This window comes from Nelusetta ayraudi, unplaced genomic scaffold, assembly GCF_046127955.1.
Source record: "Nelusetta ayraudi isolate G7.1 ecotype Tasmania unplaced genomic scaffold, CSIRO-AGI_Nayr_v1 ptg000084l, whole genome shotgun sequence".
NCBI lineage: Eukaryota > Metazoa > Chordata > Actinopteri > Tetraodontiformes > Monacanthidae > Nelusetta > Nelusetta ayraudi.
Window position 1 is genome coordinate 7,911,559 of NW_027466134.1, and position 19,117 is coordinate 7,930,675.

Sequence of the window (19,117 nt, forward strand, 5' to 3'; positions counted from 1 at the left end):
CAAGCACATTGATGCCGTTACTACTACTAACTGTTCACCATGCAGTAAACTAAGCAGGTACTGTGTGTCTGCGCGTGAGTGTATATATATATGGACAGTGTTGACTGGACAGTGTGCGTGCGTGCGTGCGTGCGTGCGTGCGTGTGTGTGTGTATGTGTCTACACTCTTTGGCCTTAAGCACAAGCCACATGCCTTTTTCTCCATCTGACCACTGAGTCGCCGCCACGTCTGCATACATGTAGATATGTAAATGTGTATTATGTGGTTTTCCAATTGAACTTGAACATATGTATCTATTGCATATCTGATATTTAGGCTATCATTGTACAATTAAGATGGAAAAAAAAAAAGGGACGGATGTTTATGTAGTGGGAGGTGGAGAAGCGCTGAGGTGAAATCCTGTCGAGAGGAAAACGCACAACTGATTTCCTCTCTCCCCCCCCTCAGCTTTGTGTTTTCAGTGTTTCGTCAGCACCAAGAGAAGATAAAAAAAAAACCCATAGGGGGCGGAAACAGTTTTTTAAAGGTCCCATTTACAAGATCAGATCTTTAGTTTATCAGCTTGGATTGCGGTGGAGCGATGTCACGCTATTAATCATCATCATCATCAACAAAAAAAAAGAGGCTCTGGTGAATTCCAGAGAGCTCTGTATTTTACTTAGCCCTCTGTTTACAGCCTCCACCCAAAACGCGAGTTAGTTTTTAAGCGAGGTGCTACACTGACGCTTTGTTGGACCTTTGTAGTCAGAGGGAGGAACCAGGTGGCGTTCACTGACTGAGGAGAGATATCGGCGAGGTGACGCCGCCCTTTGTGACGTCACAAGGGGCTGACTTTCCAAAATTGTGCACTCCAGCGCGTCCATCTGTTGGACGAGAAGGAGCTGACGAAAGGAACTCACAGATGGGCTTTTCCTCATTTGTGAGGGGTTCGCCGACAAAGAGACCCATTTCTAGAATACAACATGGGACCTTTTTAAAAAGTGTCAAAGTAAATCAGTCGCGGATTCGAGACACTGAGTGCCTGCGTCTGATAGAAAACTGTGCACCAAGCGAGCGCACGGTCCTTGGTTAAAAACAAAAAAACAAAAAAAACAAAACAAACTCTAATGTGGGATGTAACGGCTGTTGTACACTCCATATGTAAACACATTCAGCCACGTGTTACCAAAGGAAGCGCTGCGTTGTCACGTGCCCCCCCCCCTCCCTCCAGTTCGCTAGCATGTCACACAAACCCCCAGCGTGGACGCGCAGGGACTCCTGGGACCGTCTGTCCTCAACACTAACTGCTGGGGTCGCTGGGGGAGTGGCCACAGCGACGCATGGACGGACACTGGGCGTAGAGAACATGGAAAATTAAAAAAAAATGTACATATATTAATGATGACAAGTTGTTTTGTGATGAACGTGAATGTGTTGTTTGATGGGAGAGGAACACACGACGGCACTTTTCTTCAGTCTTGGGTGCAGTAAAATAAATAAATAAATAAATAAATAAAGAGAGACACGTGACAACACTATTGGAAAGAAGAGATGATGGCATTGCCTGTGTTTTGTTTGTCTGAGTGCGATGAATTCATAATAAAAGAAGAAAATCATTTGTTAAACTCCCGGGCTGGTGTGCGTGTGTGCGTGCTTTTCTCCTCCTCCTGGGTGTGTGTGTCTTCGCGCGCGCAGCTGCCCTTCCTCCTCTGCGAAGATGCTCGCTTAGATTGAAAGCTCTCAGGAAGTGATTTCTCGCGGTTTTTTTTAGTGCCTCAGCTACTAATCATTTCATGCAGAAAACCACAGTTTTCAGAGGAGCCTCGCTCTCGCGCGCGCTCTCCGGCCGCTCGGAAACGTTCACCAGGTCTGTATGAGTTCGGGCGCAGTACTATTATTCGGGTCAGTCACTTCAGCATTTTTTTTTTTTTTTAAAGTTTTTTTTAGTTTTTTTTTTTAGTTTTCTTGCACTGATTGATGACGTTTGCGGATAAGATTGTTACGTTTCATGCCGCGTCTAAAATCGTTTTTTTTTTTTTTTTTTTAATAACGTTTTTTTTTTATTTTTTAATATATATAACGGTTTAATGTCGAGTTAAATATTCGCATCATTTCGGCCGTTAAGAGAACAATAATAATTAAAAAAAAAAAAGGACAAATCTATCCGGTTTTTTATTTAGTTTTTATTTTATTTAGTTTTTAAGTCGGCTGTATTTATGTCCGTCTCTCATCTTATTGACACGAACTATAACAGCCGTCAGAATTGTGCTTTATTCAAAACACAAAGGGTAAGATTCGTTCCTTCTCATAAAGAACGCGTTTTTGTTATAAGTGGGAGTCGTGAATCATTCCGACGCTTCTTTTTTTTTTTTTTTTTTTGTGTGTGTTCACGTCAACGCGACACACGAAGGTTTTGAAATTCATTAGAAAGTATGAAATGTTGGGCTGAACACTGCAGAAAACAGGTACGGATATATTTTATATGTTTTTCCGGAGTGGAAAAGAAAACTGCAAAATATGAGACTAATATTTCTCGCAATTAAAGAGCTACTCAAACACATTTTAACTGCAAGAGCCGGGTGTGCAGAGGCGTCGCGGTGACAGGATGCCGGTTATTGAGGACTGTTTCGACAGCCGTCTGCCGGCCTATCGCCTCCCTCCAACGGCCAGCCCGGCTCTGCCCGCCCGCCCGCCCCTCACTCTTTATCGGCGCCATATCTCGACACGCACGGTGTCCGGATGCCGCCACTGGCCGTCGTGTCCGGTTCCTGCCTCCTTATGTGCGCTGATACACAGTCAGTCAGTCGGTCTGGTGGAGGATTAGTGGGGTGGTAAATAAAATAAAATAAAATAAAATAAAATAAAATAGGTAGCGTTGTTTTCGCGAGTCCCTGGAAGAACCGGGCAGCATAGTGACGCTCGATAGAACAAATACACCCACGAATTTGAATCTTTGACTGCGCGCACTTTGATGATTCACTTTCCTTGTGAACAATCAAAGTTCCCCCCTTCACATGAACTCACCACCCGACTGGTGCTTCACGACGCAGGACGCGCAGGACGCAGAACAGGGCACGGTGCGTGTTTTGGAAGGGGGGGGGCGGGGAGAGAACTGACACCGCGCGGACGCACGCGAGCTGTCGCATAATGACCCCCCACCCCCTTCCCCACCCCCACGGCCCAGCATCTCGAGCAGGTGCGGAGGACGCATCGAATGGAATGATGACTTTAAAGAAATTGACACACGTACACGCACGCACATAAAAAAAATTGCATTCAATTTCCATTCATTCACGTCCTCTGCGGGGCCACTGTGCCCCCTCTCCTCCCCCCACGCCCGCTTTTCCTCCACATGGCACCCTGGGGTGCACCTCGGCGCCTCCACCCTCCCTCCCAGTCAGAGAGAGCACGCAGCTGCAGATAAAGGCCCGTATCACCGCTCCTGTCTGTCTGTCTCCCTGCCTGCATGCCTGCCGTGACACGAGCTACACAACTGCATCCAAAAAACAGCCGAGTTTAGTGTTTCTATAGGGGCTTGTGACGTCACGTGTGGTCACATGCGGTTTGATTAAATGTCCTGATGATATATCTCCCCCGCCGTTCGGACCACTGGGGCCTGATGCAGCGGCAGCAGCAGCAGCAGCAGCAGCAGCAGCAAAAACCTTGTGTGATTTTTATCTTCATTTCAAAAGGCACGGATAAAACCGTTTCTTGCTTTGTTTCTGAAAAACAAAGCTGTGATTGTTTTCACACAAACAGCCCTGCAGAATTTTCCCCCATTAAAGCCGTCGTCGAAGCGGCTACTTGCACCGCAGGCGGACTTCCTGGCAGCTTGGAGCCGCTGCAGTCACACCTGTCCGCACAACACCTGGCGCACGGAGGGGAGGTGGAGGTGCAGGGAGGGGGGGGGGGGAGGGGGCGACCGTTGCGCGCATGCTCCGTGGGCCAAATTGAAATCTCTAAAAGCACTGCGAGCCGCGGCTCCCCTCCAGTCGGCGACCAAATCTTTTGCGGGGCTTCAGAGTTGAGAGGACTTCTCCCCGCAGCTGGACTTTATTTTATTTTTTGGTTATAGGTTTTTTTGTTTTGTTTTTTTGTTTTTTTTCATCCTCCTCTTCCTCCTCTCCCACAACTGCGTGCGCGCGGAGATACAGAGATGCCTCGTTCGTTCATGGTGAAGAGCAAGAGGGCACACAGTTACCACCAGCCCCGCAGCCTGGAGGACGACTACAGCAGGCTGGACACCATCCTGGAACACATCTGCTCAGGTTGGTCACTGCAAACATCGCACTCACATTTCCGTTTGCAGCCACAGCTACTCGGCGTTTGCGTACAGTGATGAATATGCTTGAATGTGATGACGAATGCACGAGAAATTTTATGTCTACAAGGCACGTCTTTGCTATTTTGATAGAAATGTCTGTGGCATCTGAAATCAATTTATTTCTATTAACCTCCCCTTTTCGTAAATTAGGAGGTTGGTATGATTTATGTTCTGTATTTGGCAGCCACTGCAGCAAATATGTTCTCCATATAACGATGCAGACTGACGACAGGACAGCTTAAATAATTAAGAAGCAAGCAAGGAATACGTCAAAAGTGCATATGCGTTTTAAAGATAAATAAAATTTCCTCTTAAACGTAAAATTAAAAAGAATTTTGAGACGGTGTGAAATAGCCTCGCAATGATTGCGGCATATATATTTTTCTAATTTCATAAATACTTTTTTTTTTTTCTCCCGTGCTTTTAATTTTAAACCAAAAGTGAAAGTCTTTTGAAATTGAGGCTGTTCCTAAATCTGGACTGAGGTTTGAGGGGAACGAAAATCACTCGTCAAGTAGGATATGATCAGAAGCCACGTCCTCATTTGCATTATTCATTCTGCGTGTGATTCTTTTTTTTTTTTTTTTGCACATCATAGTCCTCGATCATTTTCAAAATATATTATTATTATTATTATTATTATTATTATTATTATTATTATTATTATTATTATTATTATTATTATTCAGTTTTTTTAAAATTTGGATTCTAATAATAATTTGCCTGAGATTGATGCAGTAAATTTCAGACGGCTCGTGTCGTCCTCACACAGACACAGACGGACTCCCGGACGACACCGAGCCGTCGGTGGACACCTACGGCCTCTCCCCGGACATCCACCTGCCGGACGCGGCCGATTTCTCGCCCAAGTCGTCGCTGAACTGCGGCGACAGTGTTGGCGCTCGTTCCCCGGACTATGAGGACTTCTGGAGGCCTCCATCACCGTCCGCATCACCGGGTAAACACACACACACACACACACACACACACACACACACACACACACACACACACACACACACACACAAGCATCGCAGCCTTGTCATCAGTGCACATTTTGGAGGAAACTATTCATTTTTGAACCATCATCTCAGAGGAAACTATTCATTTTGAACCATCATCTCAAAGTTAAAAGGAAGGAACAGTTTGTAATGTAGTTTAGACAACACGAGCCATTTCTCAAAGCAATATGCTGGTAAAGCTGGCCGAGTCAATGAAAATAAGTTGATCAAGCTTTTCCTTTTCTTTTTTTATTATTAAGCGCATTCTCGTTCCAGTAATTATAACATTCCAGCATGTAAGAATTTACTATACATGCGTTCGTGGTCCGTTAACGTTCCGTCTCCTCTCCGCCGCAGTCGACTCGGAGAAATCGCTCTCCCCTCTGGGGGACGACACCCGGCCCTTCACGGTGCCCTTCCGGCCGTACGACTGGAGCAGCAGAAGCAGCGGCAGCAGCGGCGGCAGCGGCGGCAGCAGCTACCCGGTACCGCTGCTGAGGCCGCAGCTGCGGCCGCAGCAGCACGGCCTGCACGGCGGCATGGAGCTGGCCAGAGGCCCGGCCCCGGCCCCTTATTACGGCGACGGCAGCGGCGGCGGCGGCCTCTCGGCTCTGTACGCGGAGAGGACACTGGCCGAAGAGCCGTTCGGGGACTACCGGAGACACGCCGCTGCCGCTGCCTCGGCCGTGGCCGTGCTGGGCTTCCCGGACGGAGGCCTGCACACAGGCAGCCCCGGCGGGAAGGCCCGCTCCGAGCTGCTGTGTTCCACCCTGATGCTCAACGGCGCCTACAAGTGCATCAAGTGCAGCAAGGTGAGGAGGATGCTCATTCGCTCACAAAACAAGACAGGCAGCGGATTAAAGGGCTAAATATGTTAAAAAAAACAAAACAACAACAACAACAACAAAAAAACAATTATTTTATTGGTTGTTTTTTTTCTTTATTTATAACAATCTGTCTCTCTGGTGTGTCGGTGAACTCTGCAAATTCCTTTTGCTTGCTCCACTTTCCAGGGTGTTGTGATAAATGATGCAATTCTGGAAATGAGCCCTTTGTGAACACATTATGGTGAACCCATGCAGAAAACTCATTTACAGGACGTTACAGTACATGGCAAGGGGAAGTGATGTTTCCAACAAATGTATCAAAGATTTATCTTTTTTCTCTGGAGTGGATCTGCAAGCTCAGCCTGAGAGATGACATCATTTATAAAGACCAGAAAATATCTATAATACGGGACCTTTAAAATTCAGGGCCGCGATCAAATTAAAAAAAAATTACAGACAGGAAGTGAGAAAAATTGGAATCAGTTCGGTTTTTTAAAAAATCAAATTGTCTCACTTGCCTAATAATCTCAATATAATCCAAACAATAACCAATTGTTTTAACAACTAATTTCAGCTTCTTGTTTTTTTTTTTCAAACATAACTTTCACACACACATACACACTCATATATAAAAATAATCTTTCCCCACCAGGTTTTCTCAACACCACACGGGCTGGAGGTGCACGTCCGCAGGTCGCACAGCGGCACTCGGCCGTTTGCCTGTGAAATCTGCGGCAAGACCTTCGGACACGCCGTCAGTCTGGAGCAGCACAAGGCCGTGCACTCTCAGGTGCCCCCCCCCCCCAGCTCCCTTAGACACAAACACGCAAAACAAACACTTCCTGTAAACCGCACATTTCACACCTCCTGTGCAGCCTGACAGGACGTGCGCACACGCAGGTCACGACTCTGAATAAAAAAAAAACTAAAAAAACTTTTGCGCCTCACAGGAAAGAAGCTTCGACTGCAAGATCTGCGGCAAAAGCTTCAAGAGGTCGTCCACCCTGTCCACGCACCTGCTCATCCACTCCGACACCCGGCCCTACCCTTGCCAGTTCTGCGGCAAGAGGTTCCACCAGAAGTCCGACATGAAGAAGCACACGTTCATCCACACGGGCAAGTTGGAACGGAAAAAAACACAAAACAAAACCAAACTGCAAACCCGCCGCCTTTGTTGTGTTTCTGAGCGAACGAGACTTTGACGCGTTGCTTGTGCCTGTGTGTACCTTGCAGGCGAGAAGCCACACAAGTGCCAGGTGTGTGGGAAGGCGTTCAGCCAGAGCTCCAACCTCATCACGCACAGCAGGAAGCACACGGGATACAAGCCGTTCGGCTGCGACATGTGCGGCAAAGGCTTCCAGAGGAAAGTGGACCTGAGGAGGCACAAGGAGACGCAGCACGGCCTCAAGTGACTTCACAGTGTGGCCGCGCGTTGACCAAGAAACACTGGATTAGTGACACAACAACCACAACAAAAACTATTTAACTTTTGAGAAAATTTGACGGGACAGTCCAATGGGAATATATCTAATAATATAAGTCAATCTCAACCTAGAGATGGAATATTTATTTATTTTAATATAAAAAAAAATAAAAATAAATGGGAACCAGAAAGACCGACAACACTAATAATAATTTTCCAGGCCCCCGATGAATTTTGAAAGTCCTCAACAATCTTGAGGCTCTGAGGACATGCTACCGCGAAACCATCAACGCCCACACGTCACCGACCGGATCGACGGCAACAGAGATGAAAATCAGCGTTTTGTTGTCACTGTGGCAACAGCTGCTGGCAAAACAACCTCTTCAGACTGTGTGATTTCACACCGAGATGGTGGGTGTCTTGGGCCTTTTTTCCATTTTGCACATTTTATTGTTTTGGTAAGAAGACGTTGTCTACAAACACCTCCCGCCCCCCCTCCTCCCCCAACTCCTGCCTCCCCCCCCCCTCCTGCACCCCCCACCGTTTTGATTATCTGGGCTGCTGTTGAAAGAGATTAAAGCAATAAAATCTACAAGTTGAATAATCTGAGGTGACTTACTTTCCAAAAATATGTAAATACCGATATCTTCTGTTCATTTCAGTTTGTCCAAGAAACTAGTTTATCGTTTTACAAGCAATATATATCACGCGCAGGTTTAAATACAGAGTGAAAAAAAAACAAACCCCAACGACTCTGGCGCTGCTGTGATTGTGATTATTGCCCAGAGGCTGGAGGCTGGTGTTTGTTATGGCCACCGCCGCCGCCACCATGTGTTTCAACCCCAAACAGCCACTTTGACCGTTAATCAAATGTTTTTTTCACCCTCATGGCTGTTGAGAGCTGTGAAAAGCTGTGCCCACCCCCCCGCCCCCAACCCTGAGGGAACCGCACCGGTGGGTGTCGAGCACAACTCTGTTACTGGTGCAGAGACTGATCTAATCTGGGATCTCAGGGCGTGACAAGTAACAGCCGTAATGTTAGAACCATAAACCTATTGCATAAAACAAACAAAAAAAAAGAGGTCCAAAATGTATTGTTTTTTTTTTCCCAGAATGCAGTGGATCAGTGTTACCTGAAGGATCCAAAAAGCCTCTCAGGCTCATTTCTCAGTCGGTGAAACAAGCGTCTCCATTAATCTTCCACATATTTGCATGGCGTCAAAAAAAGCCATGACGTTGTCAAGAGTGCGGAGCCAACACCTGGTTAGAGGTGTGATCACAAAACCACCAACCAGAAATAGGTATCAAGTGAATTTCTGCATTCCGTGGGATGTCAAGGGAAAGAAATGAAGCACATGGAAATAGAAAGGTCAACCTTTCGTTCGTGGTCGACTCTTCAAACTTCACGCGGCCGCAAATGGAAGAAAAAGGAGGAACAATCACTTAGCCAGCCTCCCGCGACATTGATTGAAATCACTGACTCACAAGGATTTCCTACGCACACGCCTCACTTCCTCTCTGAAAATCGTACAACATCCAGGCCTGCAAAAACACTGAATATTTCAGAAGCTGAGATGAGGCGAAGGAGGAAGAGGAGGAGGAGGAGGAGGAGGAGAGAAACTGGCAGGCTCATTTGAAGGAGGAGTTAATAGGGCTGCGGCTCCTTCTCCTACACCTCCTCAAATACGCGACAAAATACGATCGCGCCGCGGCTGACGTCCCGCAGTGATGCTTGGCCGTCTTCCAGAGGCCTCGCCTGGTTGCGGAAACGATAGATTATTCTTGAAATTAGCAAGTGTGACCGAAACAAAACAATCCAACTATCCATCCGCGGCCAAAACGGGGCGCAGCGCGGAGCCTTGAGTGCTGCTGGACGAGGCCACAGGGGGAATCTCCCGGCCCACTCGGCCATTAAGTGCCTTTAACACTCGGAGGCAGCCTCAAGCCACTGAGTCTGACCGCGACCCCTTCAAAATGATGTCCGAGCGGGCGACTGCAGGTATTAAGATGCCCCCTCCGAAGAGCAACGCAGTGAGACTGAGCTCCAGCAGGGCAACGCTTCCTTTACCGCTGCTTTCTAACAGAGAGATGTCAGTGAATCCTCCAGAAATGAGACAGTGGTGGCCAGTGTTGGGATTACTCCATGAAAGCAATCTAATTTCTTCTTTATTTCTTCTCTTCTCTCTCAGAAGTAGTTTAATTACAGGAGTGGATTACTGAGTAATAGATTACTCGCCAACACTGGTGGTGGCTACACTTCTCAGAAAGTGTGTATTAAAACATACAGATTTGAAGATTAGCCCCATGTGATGTCATAATAAAGAGGGTTTTTTTTTTTTTAGCAGGAGGCTGCAAGCACCGGGCTAAGTGTGCTCTCTGCTGGAGACCTGATAAGAATAACTAATCATGCATGTCTATGAAAAGTAAAGATCTGCGAATGGGTAGAACATGAGGTCTTTTAACACCTCAGCGCTCTAGTTGTGATTTCTATCTTCTAAATTGTTGCACAGTTTCCTCCCAGAGACACAATCTCAGACTGAGAGAAGCTTTTTCTGCCAAAGGGAAAAAAAAAAAGAGCAAGAAGTGTTCAAAACGAGCCATTAGGGTCGACCAGATTTTCTCTAAGGGCGCCGCTGCTGGATTATTACTTTACTTTTTAACGCATTACCCCACAGCCCCGAGGCATATCAAATATGAATAGAAAACGGCCCGATCGATTGGAGTGGGTCAGTAATCAGAGCAGTGCAGTCTGTGGTTCAAATCTAGGCCTGTGTCCTGGGCCCCACACACACACACACACACACACACACACACACACACACACACACACACACACACACACACACACACACACACACATACTCACTGATTTTTTTTTTTTTCATCTCTGCAAACATAACTGTGCAATTAGACAGTTCAGCGTTTGGGTTTTGTGGTTTGGGACAATTTATTATTAATCCTGAAATTAAATATGAATAATAAAAGAGGCCACACTTTTCACTCCTCCTACTCCTCCTCCTCCTCCTCCTCCCCCTCCTCCGCCTCCTCCTAGCTCGAGCTTGTTGCAAAGACATTTTCACAGAGGGGTGGAGCGGTGGTCGTGGTGGGTGCGGAACGGGGTGTATTTTCAGTGTAAATAATCAGAACTCCAGGGGTTAAGGGAGTTGTTTTCTGAAACAGATTCTGATCTTTATCTGTGATTCTCAGAACGATGCGATTAAAAGGCCCCGCAAAGTTTGTTTCTATCCTGTTACTCAACTCCAAAGACGAGAGAAAAAAAAAAGTCAATCTTTTACTTCCTCTTTTTGCTCTACTTCTCAGACCTTGTCGGCTAAAACGCTCTTTTGGAAAAGTGATAAAGAGCACTGAGACCGGGTTAACAACAAAAGCCCTGGCTGCAAACAGAGGGCTAACTAAGCGTGCCGTCTCCTGCTGTTGGGTATTGTATTGTTGGGAGACTCTGGGAGGGAGAGGAGTGGAAGAGCGAGAGCGGAGAGCGTAAATGCAATCACCTCCCCGAGGGTGTGCAGACCTGTTGTGTACGTGTTGTAATAATAACCTGGTATTTGCTCTGGCTGCTCTTGTTCAGCACATTTCACGCAGGTTCGACGGGTTACAGGGAGACAGAGCGAGAGGGAGGGAGAGAGAGAGAGAGAGAGAGATAAAGAGATAATGTCAGATGATGGCGGAGAAAAAGCGCTGATTAATTCATCAAAGCAAACACATGAAATAATGGCGTGAGGCCTGATCGATGCGAGGAGGTGAGGATTAAACTTTAAATTACCTGAAGGCGCTCACCTGTCCCCTCCCCTGGCGGCTGACACGCCAACCAGGCCGGGACGGGACGGGCGCAGGGAGGCAGGGCGCACGCGGGACGCGGCTCTTTTGTTGCAGGGCCTTATTCATTATTCACCTGATCTGAAAAACAGACTGCGAAGCAACTGCACAGCTGTCATCGAGCAACAAGGCGCAGACGCAAATTATTTATGAGCAGGCGAAAGAAAAGGCAGCGGAACGAGGGGGAAAAAAAATAATAAGCGGGAGACGCCAGCGAGGCAGCTGCTGACGGGGGAAGAGAGAAAGACACGTGTGAGCGAGGAGACGCCACCTCTCTGGCCACGGCGGCGTGCGACCGTCACGTGGGTCACTGTGGGTCGCGGTGGGTCGGGGGGGGGCCGCGTTGTAACGATGGACCGACAAACCACAAACGGATTTGTTTCAAGTTTAGCAGTAACACCTGGAGCAGCTTCATAACTACTGAGAGCACAAGAGCATCAGGGTCAAAACCCAGTGCATGCTGGGGAAAGGTTGACTATGATGACGACGAGTCCAGCTGATTATGTCCTGATGAAGTCATCCATATCATATTCATTCAATATGGTACTAAACATATACAACATATCTAATCATGTATTCAACACAAAATACATTTTCAAATTGTTGCCTCCAAGACTGTGTATTATTAGCTTCACCTGAAACTGATCTGTTTGTTTATATACTGGATTGACTTTTATTTTGGTTTATAAATATTGTACTTTCTTCCTGCTCGAAGCGTTAACTTTACAAGAAATATGTTTGATATATTTATGACATTAAACAATCTGATTTTAGCCTATATCTTTCAATAATATCATGACACATTGATGGAAGTCTATTCAGTTGTGTGCGCGCGTGTGTGTGTGTGTGTGTGTGTGTGTGTCACGTTGTTCATGTCTGTGCAGTGACGATCATCGGCCGTGCTGTTGTTTTCACTTTTCAGGCCAGGTTATAATGGCGCGTCCCCAAGGTGATTGTGCGTGCGTGCTAAAGACTCCCAAGTCATGACCGCACACGCACACGCACACGCACACGCACCCCAGTCAGTGGTATTAGAGAATGTTAGAGGCCAAACAAGAGCCGACATTTTTCTCCTGCCGCCTTGAAAGCTTTCCATTAGCCGCGCTCTGTTCTGAGGGGACGGGGCCCCGAACAGCATGAGTCCATGGAGGGCTGCTGTTACTGCTGCTGGAGGGGGCGGGGGGGTGGGTGGCTAGGTGGGCTTGGGACTCACGGCTTTGATAAAAAAAAAAAAAGGGGGGAGGGGTGCGGTAAGAAGGGCTGTCCACTCATTTAAAGGCATGTTTATCCGCTTAATTGAGCATCACGTATCAGTGGACGGTGTGGATGTGAGCTGCCACTCTCTGCCACGAGCGACGGTCGCCGTCCTGTGCGCTGTGCATTGTGTTAAAGTTGAAGTTCCAGTGATCGTCACATCCCGGAGGATGCGAAATATGTCCTCCGTATTTGACCCATCACCTGAAGGAGTGGTGGGCAGCAGCGGTGCCGCACCCGGGAATCATTGGGCGAGCTGATTGGGTGATTGGATGCATTGTGTAAGTGCACCAAAAGAACCCGTGTACACCTCGGTTCCAGGACCACGCTTCCGTCTCGCTGGCCTGGTTTTGTCTTTTCTTATCCGCAGTCACATCTAATAACATATGAATCCTGGAGGTGACGTTAAAAGGATCCGTGTCGGCTAAGAGGGTCCGTGAGTTCTGCCACTGTCTACTCTGAAGGAGGGCAAAGAAAAGAAGAGCGAATCCTTCACGTGGCAAGAAAAGGAGAAGGAGCTTCCGCAGGCTTTTTTTTCTTTCTTTTTTTTTTTTAGTGTGAAGACAACGACTGTGTTTCCCATATGGAAGGTTACAAATTGTGAACAATTTGATATGTAGAATGTTGCAGAGCTGTTGAGGGTGTGCAGTTGGAATATTTCTAAAACCGGATGTTTCAGTTCAATGAATCCTTCTTGGAAAAATCCCAAAGAAAATATTTCGAAAGGGGAGACCCATTCAAAGACAGCAGAGTTCCGCCTGTTAAATAGCTTCTTTTTTTTTTAGCAGCAGTGTGTTTTTGAATTTCGAAGACTTCGCCAAGACAAGTCCATGACAACAGGGCCAATGCTGAAACCACTACCAGGTCAGCAGGAAGGGCCGAGTAAGATTTTTTAAGTTACCTCAAAGAGGTTAACTGAACGATATCAACACTTAAAGTGGACATTAAACACAAAACATGGTTATCATAATTTTAAAAAGGTCTCTCACCCTAAAAATATCACATATGTGGCAAAAGATATTTAAGAATATAGCCGTTTCAGTTTAGCTGTCAAACCAATGGGCGGCACATTTGTTATTGTGTGGGATGACACGATGTCACGACATTGTTGGCTGAACTTGTCAACCCAGCGATATTAACTGGAAATAACTAAAGATTGATTAAAATGGAGGTATGTTTTGCACGACTCGTTGACGGTCAAACTCATTTTGTAACATAAAAAAACATGACGACACCTGTTAACTTCCATTATTTGCCAATGACAAGACCTCCTGCTTTTACTGAGGCAGGAGTACTGACAACTTGTAGAATAAATCTGTTGAAATGAGACGCTGATCCTTCTCTTCCTACAACGCACGGACGACAGACTGCCCTTCACAGCAAGCTAGCTCAGAAGCGCAGCATCGGAAGGAAAAGAGCCCAGACAGTTGAATGTTTCTGCTCGTATTACTTCACTTAAATCTGCCGCTGCTGTCGTGGACAAGTTGCCAGTTCAACGCAGTCTCTGACAAACAATCAAGCATCAAAGTTACCCAGTTTACAGAGAATCATTTTAGCACTTGGGTACAAAAGCCTTCCCCCAGTTACACAGACAGGAAATGATTTTTGAAATGTACCCTTCTGAAGTGTTGCACCAAAGTCTGTATAAGAACGATGTTCATGTTTCTCTGTTAGCATTTGGTGTACAATGCCTTGTACCTTGCCTGCAACTGAACAAGCCACCGGCGTGTAACCTTCTTGTTAATGAGCTGGTTAAGCCGTGTTCTGACGGCTAAGCGCTTAGCGCCCCTGTCAAATGAACAACACCCCCGTCCCACATTACCCATGCAAGCGGCATATGATTCCAGAGCGAGCATGGCAGCACGAGATGTTGCTCTGAGACACACACAGGCGTCCCCTAAACTGGGCCTGATTGCAGCTATGAATCTGCTTAAAAAATTCATAAGATCCATTTCACACAGGCGCCCGTATCTGAAGGAGAGCGAGCGAGGCCGGGGAGGATCTATAAGAGGAGCCGGCGGAAGAGCGAAAGCAGCGGGAAATGACAAAGATTTATTCTCAGCCATGATCAAATATTTATGCTGAGGCATTCAAGTAAAGTTACTTTTTGTGTTCTGATTTAATGAATGATTTGAGGCAGTGGCAGTGCTGGGAGGCACAGATGTTGGGTTTGCTGAAGCCTGCACTAATGCCCATTCAGGGGTCCGTGTGGTCATGTGTCAGACTGCAGCAGGATCAAAGCAGAGTAATGCCACTGTGGGGAGCGCGGATGGAAAGTACTCACACGGCCCCAGAGGTCTGCAGCAGGCCAGCGGAGTGGACAAAAAGAGGCTGAAATGTCTTGATTCCCTACTTTTGGATCCCGTATTCAACCACTCAGGACGACGGACACGATCACCTGCTCACATTTCGGACTAGCGTGGACCAAATGTCAGTGCTTCTTTGCAATATGCGTCGGCGTGGTGCCAGTCGAGCCCACGGAGACGAGCCTCGTGAAACAAAAGGCCTGCCCATGGTGGGATTGATCCAGGACGACAAAGCCGCAGTCAAAGGAAATGGATCCCGGCAGTGCAGAGACTCCTCCATTCTCCCTCTGGCATCCTCTGAAACATTGATGAGCCTGAGCTGAATCTGATCTGCCCTCTTTTACTCAGTGTTTTTATCCCCCTCGCATCTATTTACCTACCGATAACCCTCACTTAAAGACGCTATATTCCACAGATTCTTGGATTTTCATTTTCCTCCAAGTCGGATCGCTGCAGTATCGCTGAGTAATTGTCCCCCAATGTTTTTGCCCTGTTTACAGCCTCCTGCTGGAAGCGTGGCTTTGTGGGAACTTACACGCTTGGAAAGGGCCTAAAAAAAAAATCAGGCTGTTACAGAAGGCAGCGCCAACACCTGAGACGTGGGATGTGGTCATCAACATGGGAGAGGCATCTTGCGCCCAACCCAAAGGATTGTTTTCCAGTTTTTAGCACAAACTCAAAGGTTCTGGAGGAGTTCACTGACAAGACAGGGACACTGATTATTGTTGATGAGGTCAGTTTTGGATAACACCGGACGCTTGAAATCACCCAAATGGCCTTTTTGGTTTGCGTGGTCGTAAGTCTCAAGGTGAGGAGAACAAATAAGACAATCTTATTAAAGCAATAATGTGAAAAACTGAAGTCTAGACAAAGGTTCAAGACAAAGTTGCAAAGTCAATTAATTCAGATTGTTAAATGGCGTTCAAGTCGCGAGTGGGCAGCAAGTGCCAGGAGACACGGGAGGCAGGCAACACTTGAGTGAACACTAATACAGATAAAGGGCTGGAAACAGACTAAAAGCCTCCATCACTTCCAACAAGACATTGGTACCCCAAACACAGTGTGTCAGCATCTTTAAACACCGGCGAGCCGGCCGGGGGTTGACAGAATCGTTCTGACAGCCAGTTCACATGTAACATCTCCGATTCGCACACCTTGGGGAGTTGCTGGGCAGTTTTACTGAAGGGTGGGGGGTGGGGGGGGGGAAAGTCAGGGGTTGGGGGGAGTCGGGGTGAGGGATTAAGCACGGAGCCTCGTGCGTGTGTGCGCTAGCAGAGCGGGGCAGGGCCCGAGCTCGTGCGCCTTATCGACCAGCGTCCGACAGGGTGTCAGTCTCGGCAAAGCTGAGCCCTACAGTAGCACAGCAGCGGTTATCTGTGTCCGTCGAGGCGTCCGCTCCCAGCATATTGATCGGGCCGACGTCCCAACAGCGGCAATTGTCATCAAAATGCCGATTTTACAGAAAGGTTGAGCAGGCGGCGGGTGAAGTGTGTCCTGGCAGTATGGATTTTGTTGTCGTTCCCCCCCCCCCCCCCCCGACGCTGCTCAGGACTGGACACATCAGGACGGGTCGAGGTGATGGGGTCTTTTCCACCACTCCCTGCTTTTTGGTCTCTTTCCCCTCAGACTACACCGGTAGCTTTGCACCACGTTGAAAGATAAAGAATTAAAAAAAAAAAAAGGACATATATGGTTGGACCACATCAGTGCAACTCACAAATGTTCAACAGACGCACTTGCAGCCGCCTCCCTCCCAGGTCATTGTTTGCTGCGGGGGCAAAGCTTTTACAAAAAGGGGCCAAGGTCAGAACGGTCCCCTGAGAGACTCCATTAGCTTCGACTTCACCGGGGCTCCTCCTCTCAAATACATGATGTTGCCATTCCAGCCATTCACCTGAGTGAAGGAAAAGCATCCGACATACAGTGTGTTCTCCGAGATAGAATCTTAACGTCAAGCTGCAAATAGTAGTCATCTTCGTAACATTTGCGCTACCAACAAACACATCAACAAATCGCGTATCCAAGTTATGGATTCCTGGCCGCAAGCAAAGTGTGTCTGTCAGCACAAAGCAAGACCCTCAGTCCCCTACAAATTGTCTGAAACCCTTTCACTGAAAAGCACGACGAGGAAGAGATCTTCATTACAGACGGACCAATCAATTTTCCCCTTCTGTCCAAATTGTAGTAAATTTGTTTCAATTTGTGTACGCAAAGTCGACTACGGAATAGTGATCAACTCAGCATTTGACGTTTTCATGTTGCTCATCTGACGTGCATCTGGCGTACAAAGCTTCAGAAGACATCAAGGAGTTTCAAAGGCAAAGACACAGACTGTTGCAGTCGCTCGCGCGAGTGATTCATCTATGTTGATGATGCACTGCGTTTCTTGTTTCATCATTGCCTTGGTGCAATACAAAAAGTCTATGAAAATTGGTTGGAACTTTTTTTTTTTTCAGATGACAAAACATTCAAAGCAGCAATCTGCACATAAAAATCTGGGCTGGATGGAAAATGTTTTAAAATCAAATTCTTTTTTTTTTTTGTTTTTCTGAGGGAACGGCGGCGAGGCTGAGTCAGGAGCCTCGGGGGAGTGTCCCTAAACACGACAGTTTTTCCTGACAAGCTCGGCGGGGCCTGGGGAGGTTTTGGGGGCAGACAGGAGATCTTGCAGCAGTCTGCTCAGGCCTCCGGGGGGAGCCGACTGGATAAATAGTTCACTTAGAGCCTCACGCTCTCTAAGAGGTCACAGAGGAAATGTGGGATGGGGAGGGAAAGTGGAGAGGGGCTTTAAGCGGCTCTCACAGGACCACTGCCTGTTTGTATACTCTGCTGCCGCTCCATAAATACTGCACTATCTGCTGCACGACGGAGATGATACCGTCAGCTGCATCAGTCTCTTTCCGTTACACAAAACACTGGCTGTGGTTTTAACTACTTACTTGATCCAATTGCCTTTAGTCCCTTCAAAACTTTGTTTTAGCCGCAAAACAGTGAAAACGCAAAACTACGATCGATCCCAAACCCATCTCACCGTTAAACAACTGAGTTAGCGTGATTCAGTGAAAACAAGACCCACACACACCTGGATAGTTTCTGTTCAGGCATGATTAGACAGATCAGATCACCACTTTAATCTTTAAACTTTTAATATAAATATGCAACTCTGGGAAGAACTGCTGAAGTTTTAAAGCCAATGTGAGGAGTATAAATCCTGCAGACAATGAATATGTTGTTGCTCAATTTGCTCTGCAAGTTTGCGATTTTAAAAACGTCCAAACAAATTTAATTGTCAGACAACGATCTGCATTTATAGCCCATGAGTGAGAATTCCCCAGAAATGAGAAACCTATGCCAAGGTAAAACACTGTGGTGGTACTGGTAGTTTGCAAGAGAAATGTTTTAATATCTTCCATTATTACTTGAATGAAGGCCACAAATCTGTCTGTATATATAAGCTAATCCACTGAGGATATATATGAGTCATTGAAAGTATAAGAAAGGCATATGAAACACACACGCACACACTCCCCGGGGTTATTTACTTTGGCATGTCACGCAGCACGAGGCTCTGTCAAAATAAAACCTCATCAGCCGGCAATTAGGAATCAGTGAAATCAGTGGCAAACAGGCGGCGAAGAGCAGCAGCAGCAGCAGCAGCAGTCGTTGTCTGCCGCCTGTTTGTTCTGTTCCGCCTTTTGTCTCAGGCTCTCACCACTCGGCAATAAACGGAGCGAACCTGAGCGCCAGATGTCGGCTAAATCCCACCGTTCAAACACGCTCGGCGCTCTATTCAAGCGAAATCAGGGCCGGAGATGCTGCTGCCTCTGCTTGTATTGGAGCCGAGCGACTGGAGCAGGAGGTCAGTGGCTGCGCCTCTATTGTGTCACTCACTCACACACAGGCAGGCACATGGGCCAGCGCTGGAGGGGAACTAGGAGCAGAGGGCCTTTGAAGCTTTTGTGTTGACACAGAGGAGCAATATGTCGTCATTAGGCCGTCGTGAAGAGGCGTCGTTAATCCTCTTCTGCTCAACAGGTCCGTCCATATTATTACAGCAGGACAGGGCACGCAGACATATATGTTATAATCTTTTCGCGAGGTAAGTGATATACGTATATATCTATATCTATATATGTATATATCTATCTATATATATATTTGGCTC

The 19,117-nt window shown here is 47.0% G+C and overlaps 1 protein-coding gene across 5 annotated transcripts; it reads left to right on the forward strand.

Annotated features, from left to right (window-relative positions):
- The first annotated feature begins 1,718 nt into the window (after positions 1–1,718).
- On the forward strand, positions 1,719–8,159 carry gfi1ab (growth factor independent 1A transcription repressor b). Of its 5 annotated transcripts, none has more exons than XM_076045144.1 (7): positions 1,719–1,847; positions 4,135–4,248; positions 5,077–5,262; positions 5,663–6,117; positions 6,785–6,922; positions 7,083–7,248; positions 7,366–8,159. In XM_076045144.1, exons 2-7 carry the CDS (start codon positions 4,137–4,139, stop codon positions 7,542–7,544), a joined length of 1,236 nt encoding a protein of 411 aa, XP_075901259.1. In that variant the 5' UTR covers positions 1,719–1,847; positions 4,135–4,136; the 3' UTR covers positions 7,545–8,159. The 5 variants fall into 5 exon arrangements, with proteins under 5 accessions (XP_075901259.1, XP_075901260.1, XP_075901257.1 ...); XM_076045145.1 differs by having other exon boundaries at positions 1,733–1,847; positions 4,129–4,248; XM_076045142.1 differs by lacking the exon at positions 1,719–1,847 and adding an exon at positions 2,208–2,445 and having other exon boundaries at positions 4,129–4,248.
- Positions 8,160–19,117: the final 10,958 nt, after the last annotated feature.